The following is a 19,020-nucleotide window of genomic DNA, read 5'->3' on the forward strand; positions in this document are numbered from 1 at the left end:
GCTAGTGCATGAGTCACAAAAAATTGGTTTACAGGTGCAACAGGTGATTAAGAAGACGAATGGAGTTTTGTCCTTCATTGCTAGAGGGATGGAGTTTAAGACTAGGGAGGTTATGCTGCAATTGTATAAGGTGTTAGTGAGGCCACACCTGGAGTATTGTGTTCAGTTTTGGTCTCCTTACCTGAGAAAGGACGTACTGGCGCTGGAGGGTGTGCAGAGGAGATTCACTAGGTTAATCCCAGAGCTGAAGGGGTTGGATTACGAAGAGAGGTTGAGCAGACTGGGACTGTTCTCATTGGAATTTAGAAGGATGAGGGGGGATCTTATAGAAACATATAAAATTATGAAGGGAATAGATAGGATAGATCCGGGCAGGTTGTTTCCACTGGCAGGTGAAAGCAGAACTAGGGGGCATAGCCTCAAAATAAGGGGAAGTAGATTTAGGACTGAGTTTAGGAGGAACTTCTTTACCCAAAGGGTTGTGAATTTATGGAATTCCTTGCCCAGTGAAGCAGTAGAGGCTCCTTCTTTAAATGTTTTTAAGATAAAGATAGATAGTTTTTTGAAGAATAAAGGGATTAGGGTTATGGTGTTCGGGCCGGCAAGTGGAGCTGAGTCCACAAAGATCAGCCATGATCTAATTGAATGGTGGAGCAGGCTCGAGGGGCCAGATGGCCTACTCCTGCTCCTAGTTCTTATGTTCTTGAGAAGATGGAGGTGAGATCTATCCTTGAATGTAGGTGCCCCCGCGGAGCTGGTGGAGTTGCAGGATTCTGATCCAGCATCAACAAAGGAACAGTTGGATGTCAGGGTGATGTTTGGCTTCGAAGGGAACTTGCACCAGGAGATGTTTCTGCACATCTGCAGTCCTTGTTCTTGATGGTGCAGGTCATGGGTCTGGGTGTCACAGCAAGAACTGATCCCTTAACCTCAGCTGGCACCCGTACAGACAAAATATCGGAGCAGATATCGGAATCTGCACAACTTACTTCAATTATTTATTTTGCTCCCACCTTCTAAATATGTTTAGGGTCAGAGGTTACAAATAATATTTGTCCACCTTGAAACTGCAGCTGTCTATCCATACAAAGAAAATCACTGGTGACGTACGCAGCCTTGGTTTTAGTTATAAAGCTCGAACCTTTGGCCAGCACTTCTCCACACTGCTCCAGCCAAGTGATGTTATTGGTACTTCATTCCCAGGACCTGAGGCCCACATGCTGGGGTTGTGATAAAGGCAGCAACAGAGACAGTGGATCCACCTTTGCAAACAGCGTTGTAGGCACGTCTGCCTCATTCTTCAACCAAAGTTCTACCGCCCCCCCCCCCCCTCCCCCACTGTGGGTGACAGGGCACTCACTCAACCATATTCAATCTGCCTTACACATCGCTGCCCTCCCCCCTCTCTCCCAGAACCACGTTAGGGCCCCTCTTGTTCTTTTCACCCCGTCTGCCTCTGCATTCAAAGGAACATTCTCCAGAATATCCGGCAACTCCAGAATGATAGCTCCATGAAACAGATCATCCCCTCTCTGCCAGCATTCTGCAAGAGACCGCTCCGTCCACAACACCCCGCCCACTCCTCCGTCCAACCCATCATCGCCATCCCATGGCCCATTCCCACTCAATCATTGAAGGTGCAACACCATCCCCCTTTACCTCCTCCCTCCTCACTGCCTAAACACCCAAACACTCCTTTCTGGTGAAACAGTGATTCACTTGCATCTCCTACAGTTTGATCGACTGTATTCACTGCTCCCAATGGGGTTACCTTGACACTGGGAAGACTAAACACAGACTGGGTGACAACTTTCCAGAACACCTTCACTCCGTCCACAAGTAGGACCCAGACCTTCTTGTCGCTGTCATTTCAACGCCCCGTCCGGCCCTCGCACCCACATGTCCGTCCTTGTCCTGCTGCAATGTTCCAGTGAAGCCCGGCGCAAACGGAGGAAACACCTCATCTTCCGATTAGGAACGTTACAGCCTTCTGGACTTAACATTTGTGGTGAACGTATTGCTACTGCAATTAACCACTGTATTGTACTGTATTATGTTGATGTCCCTGTGGGCTCTGCCTATGGCTCCGCCCCCTCAGGAGTGGTATATAAACCTGCAGCCTGTAGGCGGTACTCAGTACAGAGCAGTCGTCGGCAGGCACAGATCTTGCTGATTAAAACCACTGTTCACTTCTACTAATCGTCTCGTGTGAATTGATGGTGGCATCAATTTAATCAGCTAAGATATCGCAATGGAAGCCACCCTCAAACCTGATCGACTGGAACTCAACCCACAGGCAGCTGAAGCCAAAGGAATCTTTTCGCACTGGCTCCGCTGCTTTGAGGCCTACCTCGCCGCCTCCTTCTCACCCGCCGTCACCGAGGCACAGAAACTGAGTCTCCTCCACGCCCAGGTGAGCCACAGAATCCTTTTACTAATCGAGGACACGACCACGTACGCAGACGCGGTCGTGATCCTGAAAAGACACTACGTGAGGCCGGTGAACAAAGTGTTCGCACGGCATCTTCTCACCAAACGTCGTCAATGCCCCAGGGAATCGCTGGAGGAATACCTACGCGACCTGAGGGTACTCACTCAAAAACTGCAATTACAAAGACGCCTCGGCCTCGCAGCATATGGAACTCGCCATCCGGGACACCTATGTGGCTAGAGTCCGGTCCAACTATGTCAGACAGCGCCTGCTCGAAAAGGGCGCCCTCGACCTAGCAGAGACGGTAAAACTATCCACCTCCTTAGAAGTAGCCTTCCAGAGCCTCAATGCTTTCCCCTCCGACCACGCGATTTCCTCGTGGGCGCCGGAGGCGCGGCCATCACCCGACCCGAGGGTGTCCCAGGCCTGTGCCACGCGGCTTCCCGCCCAACCCGGGGGGCCGCCTTGCTATTTCTGTGGTCAGAACCGGCACCCCAGGCAGCATTGCCCGGCTCGGAACGCGACCTGCAGCGACTGCGGCAAGAAGTCTGCTTGGCCCGACCCAAAGTTCCAAAACCGCAGGCCCGACTCACAGGCCCGCAGAGTCATCCGCCTCGTGCTATCCGTGGGGGCCGCCATCTTTAACTCCGCCTGTCACGTGCGGCTCATGGGGGCCACCATCTTGGCCACCATTTTCAACGCCGCCCGACACGTGCAACCGACGGGGGCCGCCATCTTGGGACCACCTCGCTACCACCAACCATTCCGGCTACCCGCAGCTGGGCGCTGTCACTCTCGACCAGTCACGGCCCAAGCACCTCAAGAACTCCATGATGACCGTCCGGGTCAATGGGCACGAAACGCCCTGTCTGTTTGACTCCGGGAGCACGGAGAGCTTCATCCACCCAGACACGGTAAGGCGCTGTTTCCTCCAGATTTCCCCTGCATCCCAAACAATCTCCCTCACTTCCGGATCACATTCAGTGCAGATCCGGGGTTACTGTGTCGCAAACTTCGCGATATAGGGCGTCGAGTACGCCTATTTTAAACTCTATGTCCTTCCCCATCTCTGCGCTCCTCTCTTGCTAGGGCTGGATTTCCAGTGCAACCTCAGAAGCCTGACCTTGAAGTTCGGCTTATGAGCAATGAGCTGCATCAGTACCTGCTCGGTAAGGACATCACCTTGAGCAGGACTACCAGCTACAACCCCCGGGGGAAACGGGCAGGTGGAGAGGGAGAACGCGACGGTCTGGAAGGCCATCCTTCTGGCCCTACGGTCTAGAAGTCTCCCGGTTTCCCGCTGGCAGGAGGTCCTCCCCGACACGCTCCACTCCATTTGGTCACTCCTCTGCACAGCCTCGAACGAGACCCCACTCGACCGTCTATTTGTCTTCCCCAGGAAGTCCATCTCCGGGGTCTTGCTTCTGTCCTGGCTGACAACTCCGGGGCCTGTCCTCCTCCGGAAGCCAGTGAGGAGCCTAAGTCCGACCTCCTGGTCGAGATGGTCCAGCTCCTTCACGCCAACCCCCAGTATGCCTACGTGGCGCACCACGACAAGATACAGTCTCCCTCCGGGATCTGACACCCGCTGGAAGTTGGGTTTGATGCGAGACAAAGGGTCTTTAGAGAGAAGCAGACTCAAAGGTGGGTCTTTGAGTGCAAGGCCCAGTTTAATAAAGGCTAAAGTTCTCTCCAGAAGAAATCCTACTGCCTGTGAGTACTGAATGAATGTTCCTCCAGAAGACCATCACCAACTGCACACCGGTGGCTTTGATCAATCAGCCTGCTGCAAAGAATTCAACATCGAATGCAAGGACTCTTATCTTTACCTTAATCCTTATTATTGTTATTCCTTTCACCCTGCCCCCCCCCCCGCCCCGTTAGTCTGTATTGTGTGGGGGGGAAGTAATTTGCTTGCCCTTATTCCGTTGTCATTACTGCATATTTCATCTTTATTTGTTATAAATAAACACCGTACCAGCCTCCCCAAACAGGCGCCGGAATGTGGCGACTAGGGGCTTTTCACAGTAACTTCATTTGAAGCCTGCTTGAGACAATAAACGATTTTCATTTCAGCCAATCTTGTGAATTTTTATACAGTGTATTAATTTACTTGTGTTGGGACTCTGAAGCCGGTAAGGCTGCACCCGCCCAGGGTGGCCGTAACAATAGCTGACCAGCTATAACCCCCTCAATGATCAATTCTAACACCTTTCCCAGGACAGTCATCAAGCTAACCGGCCTAGTTTCCTGCCTCCCTCCCTTCTTGAATAGGGGGTGGGGGGGTTCAGGCGGATGGAAAGTTTCTCGAATCGAATGAATTTTGGAGAATTAACACCAACATATCTATTACTTCATCAGCCACTTTTTAAGGCCCGGGGACGAAGTCCATCAGGACCCAGAGGTCTGTCGGGCCACAGCTCCATCAGTTTGCTCAGCACCACTTCCTCAGTGATTGCAATTTCATCAAGTTCCTCCCTCCCACCTCCTGATTTACAGATATTCCTGGAATATTTCTTGCATCTTGAATACAGAAGCAAAGCACTCGTTCGTTTCATCCACCATTTCCTTATTGTCGACTATGAACTCCCCATTCTCACTCTCGAAAGGACCAACACTCACCTTCCTGACTCGTTTCCTGTTTAAATACCTGTAGAAACTCATGCTATCTGTTTTACATTTCTAACTAGCTTCCTCTTCTACTCTCATTTCTTTCTCCTGAGTAACCTTTAAGTTATTACCTGTCGTTCTTTATTTTCTGATCAATTATCTGACCAGCCACTCATCTTAGCAGTTTTTTCCTTAACCACTTTAGTTAACCACAGATGATGGCTCCTCCCTTTAGAATTGTTCTTGATGGTAGGAATATTCTGAAATATCCCCATAAATGTCTGTCACTGCTCATCTGCTGATGTATCTCCTGCTCCAGTATCCCAGTTCACTGCAGCTAACTCCGCTTTCATGCCCTCATAGTCGCCCTTATTTAAGTTTAAAATACTAGTCTTAGACTCACTCTTTTCCTTTTCAAACTAGATGTCAAATTTAATTATATTGTGATCGCTCCTACCTAGGGATGCCATTACTGACATCATTCATTAATCCTATCACATTACACAATACAAAGTCCAATAGAACCTTCTCTCTGGCTGGCTCCAGCATGCTTCCTCAAAAGCATTCTGGAAACTCCTCATCCAGATCATAATACAGGTGGGATGGTGGCACAGTGGTTAGCACAGCTGCCTCACAGCGCCAGGGACCCGGGTTCATTTCCAGCCTCGGGTGAATGTCTGTGTAGTTTTCACTTTCTCCCCGTGTCTGCGTGGGTTTCCTCCGGGTGCTCCGGTTTCCTCCCACAGTCCAAAGATGTGCAGGTTAGGTGGATTGGCCATGATAAATTGCTTTTGTGTGTTCAAAAGGTTAGGTGGGGTTACTGGGTAGAGGAGATAGGGTAGGGCATGGGCCTAGATGGGGTTACCTTTCAGAGGGTCATTGCAGACCCTCTGGGCCAAGTGGCCTCCTCCTTCACTATCAAGATTCTAGGAATACAATGCAGTTTTAGACTTCATATTTAAGGAAGAATATACTTACCTGGGAAGTTGTATAAGGTTCATTAGATGAAAGGTTTGTCCTATGACTTAATTAGCAAGTGTGTGTAGAAGACTGTGCCAAAGGAGGTAGTACATACGTTCCCCAACCGGAAACCATGGCTTAATCGGGAGATTGCCGCCCTACTGAAGGGCAGGTCTGAGGCATTCTAGGTGACCCTGACCTATACAAGAAATCCAGGTACCACCTCCGTAAAGTCATCAGGGATGCCAAGAGAGACTATCAGACCAAGCTAGAGTCACAGACTAGCGTCATGGACTCTCGTCGGTTGTGGCAAGGCTTAAACAACATAACGGGCCACAAAGCGAAGCCGAGCGGTATCTCTGGCAGCAGCGCACCCCACCGATGAACTCAATGCGTTCTATGCTCGGTTCGAGCAGGAAACCATCAATCCGCTGTCAACAGCCCCAGCAGGCTCGGATACGCCAATACCCACCATCATAGCTTCTGAAGTCAGATCGACCTTCTTGAAAGTGAACCCTTGGAAAGCGACTGGTCCTGACGGGGTCCCTGGTCGTGCACTCCGATCCTCCACAGACCGGCTGGCAGATGGGTTTGCGGACATCTTCAACCTCTCCCTACTCCGCTCCGAGGTCCCCACCTGTTTCAAGAAGACCATCACCATACCGATGCCAAAGAAGAATCAGCCAACATGCCTCAGCGACTATCGTCCGGTGGCCTTGACATCGATCATTATGAAGTGCTTCGAGAGGTTGCCCATGAGGCACGTCAACTCCATATTCTCAGAACGCCTCGATCCACTGCAATTCGCATACCGCCGCAACCGGTCCACAGCAGACGCCATCGCCCTGGTCCTACACTTGTCCCTGGAGCATCTCGACAACAAGAACTCCCACATCAGGACTCCCATGTCACGTAGGGGGCCATTGACAGAGGCCCCCACCGTGCGAAACCGGCTGAGTTCCCTGTGGCGTGGTTCTAACCACGTATCGGCCATCGGGAACCTCGGGTTGCGGGCTCTGTCCGTGACCTCCCTGGTGGGGGGGGCGGAGGGATCGATCACCGGGGGGGGGGGGGGGGGGGGGGGGCTCATGGGTGGCCAGGGGAGTGATCGGGTGGCAGGGATCCACGGGCGAGTGAGATCTCGGGGGGCCTACATTTTGCATGACGGTGAGAGTCCGCCACGTCGCACGGTGCAGCCGCCGCAGGCCGTGCGCATGCACGGACTCCCGACCGGAAGTGCGGGGCTCCGTATCCATAGCCAGAGCTGCGAGGAGCACTCCGGGTCCCTGCTAGCCCCCTGCAGGTAGGAGAATCGCTCAGGATTTAAGGAAAGTCCAGAGTGAAACGCGAGAATCCAGCCCATCAGGCTGCATCAAGCCTGGTATGGTAACTGCTCGGCCCAAGACCACAAGAAACTTCAAGAGAGTGGTGTACACCACCCCCCCAGTCCATCACACAAACCTGCCCCCCATCCCTTTACTCCGTCTACACCTCCCGCTGCCTGGGGAAAGCGGGCAGTATAATCAAAGACCCCTCCCACCCGCTTATTCTCTTCCAACTTCTTCCATCGGGCAGGAGATACAGAAGTCTGAGAACACGCACGGACAGACTCAAAAACAGCTTCTTCCCCGCTGTTACGAGACTCCTGAATGACCCTCTCAAAGACTGATCTGATCTCTCCACATATCTTCTTACTGAGTAGCACTACACTCCGTAAGCTTCACCCGATGCCTGTGTCTATTTACATTGTGTATTCATTGTATTTTCTTTTCATGTATGGAATGATGTGTCTGGACTGTACGCAGAACAATACTTTTCACTGTACCCCAATACATGTGGCAATAAATCAAATCCATTTACGATCGGAACAAAGGAAATAGGTGCAGATATTCTCCCAGTGTCTGCGTGGGTTTCCTCCGGGGGCTCCGGTTTCCTCCCACAAGTCCTGTAAGACGTGTTTGGTGAATCGGACATTCTGAATTCTCCCTCTGCGTACCCGAACGGGCGCCGGAGTGTGGCGACAGTAACTTCATTGTAGTGTTAATATAAGCCTACTTGCGACACGAATGAAGATTATGTCGGCAATTCAGCCCTTCGAGCCTGCGTCGCCATTCATGCAGATCCTGGCTGATCTCTTCCGGGTCTCAAAACCACTTTCCCACCAGTTCCCCATAACCCATTATCATCAGAAATATCTTTTTATCTTGAAACCATTTAATGACTCAGATTCCGCACTATGGGGCAGCGAGTTCCACAAATTCACCACCCTCTGCGAGAAGCATTCATCTCGGTTCTAAATCTACCGCCTCTCAACCTCTATCTGTGATCTCGCATTCCAGATTGCCCCACAGGGGGGAGCATTTGGTCTATGTTTACTTTATCAATCCCATTTAGTATTTTATACACCTCGATCAGATCCCCTCTCATCTTTCTAAACTCCAGCGAGTATAAACCCAAACTGTTTAATCTCTCCTCATACGTCAACCCTTTCATCCCCGGAATCAATCTGGTGACCCTCCTCTGAACTGCCTCCAATGCCGCCACATCCTTCCTCAAATAAGGGGCTGTTTAGCACAGGGCTAAATCGCTGGCTTTGAAAGCAGACTAAGGCAGGCCAGCAGCACGGTTCAATTCCCGTATCAGCCTCCCTGAACAGGCGCCGGAATGTGACGACTAGGGGCTTTTCACAGTAACTTCATTTGAAGCCTACTTGTGACAATAAGCGATTTTCATTTCATTTCAAATAAGGAGACCGAAACTGGACACAATACTCCAGATGTGGTCTCACCAACGCCCTATACAATTGCAACAACACCTCTCTACTTTTATACTCCAGTCCTTTGGCAATAAACGCTAACGTTCCATTTGCCTTTTTAATTACCGGCTGCACCTGCAAACCGACTTCCTGTGATTCATGAACAAAGACACCCAGATCCCTCTGCCCAGATCCCTCTGCCCAGATCCCTCTGCCCAGGGGCATTTTGAATCTACTTTGCGTTTACATAATTTGGCTTTCTCCTTTTCCGGTCAAAATGGATCTCAAATTTATCCACATAAAACTCCATCAGCCACATTTTGGCCCAATCTCCTGGCCAAAATTAGATTTGCATATTGTGGAAGTTTCGAAGAATGAAAGGTGCTCTTGTTGAAACATTCAAGGTGATGAGGGAGTTTGAAAGGATAGATACTGAAGTGTTTCCCCTGGTTGGGAAATGTAGATCACAGGTACAGTTTCGGGATAAGGAGGCGATCATTTAGGGCTGATAAACTTCTTCAGTGTTTGGGATTTAGAATTCCAAAGATTTACAGCCCTCCAGGGTTATGGATGCTTCACCATGGGGCGGTATGTGGCGCAGTGGTTAGCACTGGGACTGCAGCACAGAGGACCCGGGTTCGATCCCGGCCCTGGGTCACTGTCCGTGTGGAGTTTGCACATTCTCCCCACGTCTGCGTGGGTTTCACCCCCACAACCCAAAGCTGTGCAGGTTGGGTGGATTGGCCGCGCTAAATTGCCCCTTAATTGGGAAAAAAAATAAATGGGTACTCTAAATTTAAAAAAAATGGATGCTCCATCATTTAATATATTTAAATCTGGGATAGACAGATTGCAGCAAATCGAGAGACATGGGGTGCGGAGGATCAACAATGATTGTATAGATTGGCTGAATAGGCTTGAGGGTCGTATGGGCTACGCCTCCTATTTCTGATCTTGTGTCTGCGATAGAAGTAGGGGCATAGGGTGTAGACAGGACAGAGATGGACGCGGTGGACGCCCAACACAGAACAGGTCCGCAGCATAGTATTTATTAAACATTTCAGCTCATTAAATATTTACACAAATGCTGTGTACAGTAATGATTTAACAAAGGGAATCCTTCAACTCACAGTAGGATCAAACACACATCACCACAAAAATAATGTGCTCTGGAGGTAAATTAAAATGAGGTTAACTCTCCTTATGACAGACACAATGTGAGGATTCCAACTGCTCAGTGATGAATCAGAACAGTGAGCATTTCTCCAGTCAGACCAGCACTTGGAACATGCAGAGACTTGGGCATGGTTCACAGTGATACACCACCCACACACAAATCTCCAAGAAGCCCCAGTGAGATACTGGAATCTCCCCCCACCCACATCCCCAGGAGCCGATGATTTGTGATGTCCATGTTTAATAAATGAGACTGCAGAATTCCTATCCTATTTGAATATTGAATTCCGTGTGGACCGAAGGCCAGGACATGTATTCCGTTGAAAGACAACATTCAGCAGCCACTGAAGGGCAGCACTGCTCCAAATTTATTTCTTTTTAAAATACCAAAGGTTGTTGTGAGACAGCCAATGGAACACATTTAGGTTTGGATTATTGGTTTAATCAGAGCCAGCAATCCACCCATTGATCTGTGGCGTCTGACAATAAATATTATTTTTAATAGTGCCGTGCTTCCATAAAGGCCTGCTGAATGTTCATTTATTTTAAACTGTCATTAGTTTGTTTCCCCGCCCCCCCAGTTGGCTGAGAATGCAGGTCAGATGCTGCTGGAGTTGAGTATTCCTGATGATGAGTTATTTAGGAGGTTTGTAGGCAAGCTTTCTGCTCTTTAAAACAGACCATCGATGCCTCTTCAGGTAGTAAAGCAGGGGCCAAAGCAGAGCCGTGAACATCAGCATCTGGAAGAGAAAGGCAGAATCTTACAGTTTAGAGAGATTATCCAGCCCACTGGGCTTGTGGAAGCTCTCTGAAAGAACTGTCCAATTAATCCCATTTCCCCACTGCAATTCAAGTGACCACACTTCACAAGTATCACCCTGGCTGTGAAGCCAAGGGACTCCTATCCCTCCTGTAAAAACAGCAAGACTGAGCTCATTCCTTTCCTCAGTCAACACCAAATCAAGAATGAAGATCCACAGACAGCAATGAAGCAAAGTCCTGGCCCACTCTTACCTTCTCCACAAACTGTGACCATCACTGCCACCCAAACACCCAGGGGCTGTTTAGCACAGGGCTAAATCGCTGGCTTTGAAAGCAGACCAAGGCAGGCCAGCAGCACGGTTCAATTCCCGTAACAGCCTCCCCTAACAGGCGCCGGAATGTGGCGACTAGGGGCTTTTCACAGTAACTTCATTTGAAGCCTACTTGTGACAATAAGCGATTTTCATTTCATTTCAAGATAAAGGTAGTAAATGGGCAGAGACCAGGGCATAGAATTGAATTCAGGGCCATTCTGTGTGATTCAGCAGCATGTCCTCTTTGAGCCACAGGGAGGTGCACTTCCCTTTAAAAGCCAACAAAGTTGTTCAGAAATGCTCCTCCGTGGACTGTGCGACAATCTCACCCTGTGCCCCTTTCAGGGAGCGAGAGTTCCTGCATCACCCATTTTGCCAAACTATGAACGTATGAATTGGGAACAATAGGCCATTCGGCCCCTCGGGCCTGCTCCACCATTCAATAAGATCACGGCTGATCTGACTGTAACATCAACCCCACATTCCTGCCGACCCCCCAATAATCTTTCCCCAACCAATGCATATGAAGAATCTGTCCAGCTTTGCCGTAACAATTTTCAAAGACCCTGCTTTTCCACCCCCTTTTGAGGAAGAGCGCTCCAAAGACTCAATCCTCAGAAAAAGATTTTTCTCATCTGCCTGAAATGGGCAACCCCTTATTTTTAAACAGTGGCCCCTTGTTCGCCTCTGAATCCATGGGAAGATGTTTCAACAATGCAGCTTTCAACTGCAGCACAATGCAATGTGGCAGGAATGCTGCTCATTCACTTCAGGAGGATCACTTTAGTACAGAATAATATTCCCACAGCCCCTCTCAACAACATGGCCAATACTTGCCAAGACCGAGTTCAATTTCCCCATCTCCACTCAAATATTTTTCCATAGAATCTCTGCAGTGCAAAAAGGAGGCCATTCGGCCCATCTAGTCTGCATCAACCCTCCGAAAGGGCGCTACACCTGGGCCCACTCCCCCACCCTATCCCTGTAACCCTTCGCATTGATCACGGCCAATCCACATAATCTGCGCATCCTTGGGCTGTGGAGGAAACCGGAGCACCCGGAGGAAACCCACGCAGACACGGGGAGGATGTGCAGACGCCACACAGACAGTGACCCAAGCCGGAATCGTACCTGGGTCCCTGGCGCTGTGAAGCAGCAGTGTTAACCCGGGTCCCTGGCGCTGTGAGGAAGCAGTGTTAACCCGGGCCCCTGGCACTGTGAGACAGCAGTGTTAACCCGGGTCCCCGGCTCTGTGAGACAGCGGTGCTAACCCGGGTCCCTGGCACTGTGAGACAGCAGTGTTAACCCGGGTCCCTGGCACTGTGAGACAGCAGTGTTAACCCGGGTCCCTGGCACTGTGAGACAGCAGTGTTAACCCGGGTCCCTGGCACTGTGAGACAGCAGTGTTAACCCGGGTCCCTGGCACTGAGACAGCAGTGTTAACCCGGGTCCCTGGCGCTGTGTGGCAGCAGTGCTAACCTGGGTCCCTGGCACTGTGAGGCAGCAGTGTTAACCCGGGTCCCCGGCTCTGAGAGACAGCGGTGCTAACCCGGGTCCCTGGCACTGTGAGACAGCAGTGTTAACCCGGGTCCCTGGCGCTGTGAGACAGCAGTGTTAACCCGGGTCCCTGGCACTGTGAGACAGCAGTGCTAACCCGGGTCCGTGGCACTGAAACAGCGGTGTTAACCCGGGTCCCTGGCACTGAGACAGCAGTGTTAACCCGGGTCCCTGGCGCTGTGAGGCAGCAGTGCTAACCTGGGTCCCTGGCGCTGTGAGGCAGCAGTGCTAACCCAGGTCCCTTGCTCTGTGAGACAGCAGTGTTAACCCGGGTCCCTGGCACTGAGCCAGCAGTGTTAACCCGGGTCCCTGGCGCTGTGAGGCAGCAGTGCTAACCCGGGTCCCTAGCGCTGTGAGACAGCAGTGCTAACCAAGGTCCCTGGCACTGTGAGACAGCAGTGTTAACCTGGGTCCCTGGCACTGAGCCAGCAGTGTTAACCTGGGTCCCTGGCGCTGTGAGGCAGCAGTGCTAACCCGGGTCCCTAGCGCTGTGAGGCAGCAGTGCTAACCCGGGTCCCTGGCACTGTGAGGCAGCAGTGTTAACCCGGGTTCCTGGCACTGTGAGACAGCAGTGCTAACCCGGGTCCGTGGCACTGAGACAGCGGTGTTAACCCGGGTGCCTGGCTCTGTGAGGCAGCAGTGCTAACCTGGGTCCCCGGCACTGTGAGGCAGCAGTGCTAACCTGGGTCCCTGGCGCTGTGAGGCAGCAGTGCTAACCCGGGTCCCTGGCTCTGTGAGACAGCAGTGTTAACCCGGGTCCCTGGCACTGTAAGACAGCAGTGTTAACCCGGGTTCCTGGCGGTGAGACAGCAGTGTTAACCCGGGTTCCTGGCGCTGTGAGGCAGCAGTGTTAACCTGGGTCCCTGGGTCTGTGAAGCAGCGGTGCTAACCCGGGTCCCTGGCTCTGTGAGACAGCAGTGTTAACCCGGGTCCCTGGCACTGTGAGACAGCAGTGTTAACCCGGGTCCCTGGCACTGTGAGACAGCAGTGTTAACCCGGGTCCCTGGCGCTGAGCCAGCAGTGTTAACCTGGGTCCCTGGCGCTGTGAGGCAGCAGTGCTAACCCGGGTCCCTAGCGCTGTGAGACAGCAGTGCTAACCCGGGTCCCTGGCACTGTGAGACAGCAGTGTAAACACCGGTCCCTGGCACTGAGGCAGCAGTGCTAACCCGGGTCCCTGGCATTGTGAAACAGCAGTGCTAACCCGTGTCCGTGGCACTGAGACAGCGGTGTTAACCCGGGTGCCTGGCTCTGTGAGACAGCAATGCTAACCCGGGTCCCTGCCGCTGTGAGGCAGCAGTGCTAACCCGGGTCCCTGGCACTGTGAGACAGCAGTGTTAACCCGGGTCCCTGGCACTGTGAGACAGCAGTGTTAACCCGGGTCCCTGCCGTTGTGAGGCAGCAATAGAACATAGAACATTACAGCGCAGTACAGGCCCTTCGGCCCTCGATGTTGCGCCGACCTGTGAAACCATTCTAAAGCCCATCTACACTATTCCCTTATTGTCTATTTGTCTATCCAATGACCATTTGAATGTCCTTACTGTTGGCGAGTCCACTACTGTTGCAGGCAGGGCATTCCACGCCCTTACTACTCTCTGAGTAAAGAACCTGCCTCTGACATCTGTCTGATATCTATCTCCCCTCAATTTAAAGGTATGTCCCCTCGTGCTAGACATCACCATCCGAGGAAAAAGGCTCTCACTGTCCAACCTATCCAATCCTCTGATCATCTTGTATGCCTCAATTAAGTCACCTCTTAACCTTCTTCTCTCTAACGAAAACAGCCTCAAGTCCCTCAGCCTTTCCTCATAAGATCTTCCCTCCATACCAGGCAACATTCTGGTAAATCTCCTCTGCACCCTTTCCAATGCTTCCACATCCTTCCTATAATGCGGCGACCAGAATTGCACGCAATACTCCAAATGCGGCCGCACCAGAGTGTTGTATAGCTGCAACATGACCTCATGGCTCATAAACTCAATCCCTCTACCAATAAAAGCTAACACACCATACGCCTTCTTAACAACCCTCTCAACCTGGGTGGCAACTTTCAGGGATCTATGTACATGGACACCGAGACCTCTCTGCTCATCCACACTGCCAAGAATCTTACCATTAGCCCAGTACTCAGTCTTCCTGTTATTCCTTCCAAAATGAATCACCTCACACTTTTCTGCATTAAACTCCATTTGCCACCTCTCAGCCCAGCACTGCAGCTTATCTATGTCCCTCTGTAACTTGTAACATCCTTCCGCACTATCCACACTCCACCGACTTTAGTGTCATCTGCAAATTTACTCACCCGTCCTTCTACGCCCTCCTCCAGGTCATTTATAAAAATGACAAACAGCAGTGGCCCCAAAACAGATCCTTGTGGTACACCACTAGTAACTGGACTCCAGTCTGAACACTTCCCATCAACCACCACCCTTTGTCTTCTTCCAGCTAGCCAATTTCTGATCCAAACTGCTAAATCACCCTGAATCCCATGCCTCCGTATTTTCTGCAGTAGCCTACCATGGGGAACCTTATCAAACGCTTTACTGAAATCCATATACACCACATCAACTGCTTTACCCTCATCCACCTGTTTGGTCACCTTCGCAAAGAAACCTATAAGGTTTGTGAGGCACGATCTACCCTTCACAAAACCGTGTTGACTATCTCTAATCAAATTATTCCTTTCCAGATGATTATACATCCTATCTCTTATAAACCTTTCCAAGATTTTTCCCACAACAGAAGTAAGGCTCACTGGTCTATAGTTACCGGGGTTATCTCTACTCCCCTTCTTGAACAAGGGGACAACATTTGCTATCCTCCAGTCTTCTGGCACTATTCCTGTAGACAAAGATGACTTAAAGATCAAGGCCAAAGGCTCAGCAATCTCCTCCCTAGCTTCCCAGAGAATCCTAGGATAAATCCCATCCGGCCCAGGTGACTTATCTATTTTCACACTTTCCAGAATTGCTAACACCTCCTCCTTATGAACCTCAAGCCCTTCTCGTCGAGTAGCCTGAATCTCAGTATTCTCCTCGACAACATTGTCTTTTTCCTGTGTGAATACTGACGAAAACTATTCATTTAGCACCTCTCCTATCTCCTCGGACTCCAAGCACAACTTCCCACTACTGTCCTTGACTGGCCCTACTCTTACCCAAGTTATTCTTTTATTCCTGACATATCTAGAAAGCTTTAGGGTTATCCTTGATCCCACCTGGTAAAGTCTTCTCATGTCCCCTCCTGGTTCTTCTTAGCTCTCTCTTTAGGTCCTTCCTAGCTGACGTGTAACTCTCGAGCGCCCTAACTGAACCTTCATGTCTCATCTTTACACAAGTCTCCTTCTTCCTCTTGACAAGTATTGACTGCTTTAGTAAACCACGGTTCCCTCACTCGACCACTTCCTCCCTGCCTGACAGGTACATACTTATCAAGGACACGCAGTAGCTCTTCCTTGAACAAGCTCCACATTTCCATTGTGCCCATCCCCCGCAGTTTTCCTCTCCATCCGATGTATCCTAAGTCTTGCCTCATCGCACCATAATTGCCTTTCCCCCAGATATTACTCTTGCCCTGCGGTATATACCTATCCCTTTCCATCACTAAAGTAAACGTAATCGAATTGTGGTCACTATCACCAAAGTGCTCACCAAAGTACCTCCAAATCTAACACCTGTCCTGGTTCATTACCAAATCCAATATGGCCTCGCCTCTCGTTCGCCTATCTACATACTGTGTCAGGAAACCCTCCTGCACACATTGGACAAAAATGAACCCAACTAATGTACTCGAACTATAGCGTTTCCAGTCAATATTTGGAAAGTTAAAGTCCCCCATAACAACTACCCTCTTGCTTTCGCTCCTATCCAGAATCATCTTTGCAATTCTCTCCTCCACATCTCTGGAACCTTTCGGAGGCCTATAGAAAACCCCTAACAGGGTGACCTCTCCCAACAGTGTTAACCCGGGTCCCTGGCGCTGTGAGACAGCACTGTTAACCTGAGTCCCTGGCACTGTGAGACATCAGGGTTAACCTGGGTCCCTGGCATTGTGAAACAGCACTGTTAACCCGCATCCCTGGCGCTGTGAGGCAGCAGTGCTCACCCGGGTCCCTGGCGCTGTGAGGCAGCAGTGCTCACCCGGGTCCCTGGCGCTGTGAGGCAGAAGTGCTAACCCGGGTCCCTGGAGCTGAGGCAGCAGTGTTAACCCGGGTCCCTGGCACTGTGAGGCAGCAGTGCTAACCCGGGTCCCTGGAGCTGTGAGGCAGCAGTGCTAACCCACGTCCCTGGCGCTGTGAGGCAGCAGTGCTCACCCGCGTCCCTGGCGCTGTGAGGCAGCAGTGCTAACCCGGGTCCCTGGAGCTGTGAGGCAGCAGTGCTCACCCGGGTCCCTGGCGCTGTGAGGCAGAAGTGCTAACCCGGGTCCCTGGAGCTGAGGCAGCAGTGTTAACCCGGGTCCCTGGCACTGTGAGGCAGCAGTGCTCACCCGGGTCCCTGGCGCTGTGAGGCAGCAGTGCTAACCCGGGTCCCTGGAGCTGTGAGGCAGCAGTGCTAACCCACGTCCCTGGCGCTGTGAGGCAGCAGTGCTCACCCGCGTCCCTGGCGCTGTGAGGCAGCAGTGCTAACCCGGGTCCCTGGAGCTGTGAGGCAGCAGTGTTAACCCGGGTCCCTGGCACTGTGAGACAGCAGTGTTATCCCGGGTCTCTGGCACTGTGAGACAGCAGTGCTAGCACGGGTCCCTGGCACTGTGAGACAGCAGTGCTAACCCGGGTCCCTGGCACTGTGAGACAGCAGTGTTAACCCGGGTCCCTGGCGCTGTGATGCAGCAGTGTTAACCCGGGTCCCTGGCACTGTGAGGCAGCAGTGTTAACCTGGGTCCCTGGAGTTGTGAGGCAGCAGTGTTAACCCGGGTCCCTGGCACTGTGAGACAGCAGTGTTATCCCAGGTCTCTGGCACTGTGAGACAGCAGTGCTAGTCTGGGTCCCTGGCACTGTAAGACAGCAGTGTTAACCCGGGTTCCTGGCGCTGTGAGACAGCAGTGTTAACCCGGGTTCCTGGCGCTGTGAGGCAGCAGTGTTAACCTGGGTCCCTGGCTCTGTGAGGCAGCGGTGCTAACCACTGTGCCGCCCTTTGAACAAGATGTGACAATCAGATTGTAGTAAATGCCTAATTGGTTTATCAATGCTGTCTGGCCTATATGTGACTCCCATCCCACACTGAAATTTAACTCCACGGTCTTTGTGACGGTCCAACATTCAACCCAATTGTCGCAACAGAAATGGGTGATAAAAGTTGGCACGGCCAGTGATGCCCACTATTGCCCAAGTGGGGGATGGAGCTCACCTTGAGGCCCATGCGTTTCCGCTGGTCGTGTTCTGGCTCGGCTGTCCAGCGCAGGAATGTGCAGACATCTTTAGCGATCTGACTCATCGAGGCTGGGGTACCTGCACATTGGGAGAGAGGCCAACATGTAACCCAGCGAGTTCAATAAGCTTCAGTAATCTCAAAAGGTTCTCACAGACAATGCTAGTGGCACAGTGCAGGTTTCAGCACCGAGCCAGCCATGTAGCAATGCCAGTTATCACAATTACATCCAACCAGAACATCATTTTCATACAGTAGGGTCTTTGTTCTGGCGCCATTCATAGCACTGAACTCCAACACCAGTCTGTGACAGACATTGGAAAGGTGTGGAGCTGGAATGCGAAGCAATCATCCTCCCTGCCAGACCTGGCTTGCAATTCGCAGAAAAGCAAGTTTTCCTCCCTTATGGTCCCATTGCCCTGGCCTCCCCGCCGTGACCTCCGCCTCCCCGCCGTGACCTCCGCCTCCCCGCCGTGACCTCCGCCTCCCCGCCGTGACCTCCGCCTCCCCGCCGTGACCTCCGCCTCCCCGCCGTGACCTCCGCCTCCCCGCCGTGACCTCCGCCTCCCCGCCGTGACCTCCGCCTCCCCGCCGTGACCTCCGCCTCCCCGCCGTGACCTCCGCCTCCCCGCCGTGACCTCCGCCTCCCCGCCGTGACCTCCGCCTCCCCGCCGTGACCTCCGCCTCCCCGCCGTGACCTCCGCCTCCCCGCCGTGACCTCCGCCTCCCCGCCGTGACCTCCGCCTCCCCGCCGTGACCTCCGCCTCCCCGCCGCGACCCCCGCCTCCCCGCCGCGACCTCCGCCTCCCCGCCGCGACCTCCGCCTCCCCGCCGCGACCTCCGCCTCCCCGCCGTGACCTCCGCCTCCCCGCCGTGACCTCCGCCTCCCGCCGCGACCCCCGCCTCCCCGCCGTGACCTCCGCCTCCCCGCCGTGACCTCCGCCTCCCCGCCGTGACCTCCGCCTCCCCGCCGTGACCTCCGCCTCCCGCCGTGACCTCCGCCTCCCCGCCGCGACCCCCGCCGTGACCTCCGCCTCCCCGCCGCGACCCCCGCCTCCCCGCCGCGACCTCCGCCTCGACCCCCGCCTCCCC

General features: G+C 52.4%; 1 protein-coding gene across 1 annotated transcript in view; it reads right to left on the bottom strand.

Moving 5' to 3' along the window:
- Positions 1 to 9,789: 9,789 nt before the first annotated feature.
- cyc1 (cytochrome c-1) overlaps positions 9,790 to 19,020 on the bottom strand; it is an 81,921-nt gene continuing 72,690 nt past the window's right edge. Inside the window, exons 6-7 of the mRNA XM_072515396.1 lie at positions 17,908 to 18,008; positions 9,790 to 10,672 (exon numbers count right to left, since the gene is read on the bottom strand). Of these exons, the coding sequence (XP_072371497.1) occupies positions 10,568 to 10,672; positions 17,908 to 18,008 (206 nt within the window). The 3' untranslated portion in view covers positions 9,790 to 10,567. The remainder of the gene's footprint in view (positions 10,673 to 17,907; positions 18,009 to 19,020) is intronic.

The sequence above is a fragment of the Scyliorhinus torazame genome, chromosome 8 (genome assembly GCF_047496885.1).
Source record: "Scyliorhinus torazame isolate Kashiwa2021f chromosome 8, sScyTor2.1, whole genome shotgun sequence".
NCBI lineage: Eukaryota > Metazoa > Chordata > Chondrichthyes > Carcharhiniformes > Scyliorhinidae > Scyliorhinus > Scyliorhinus torazame.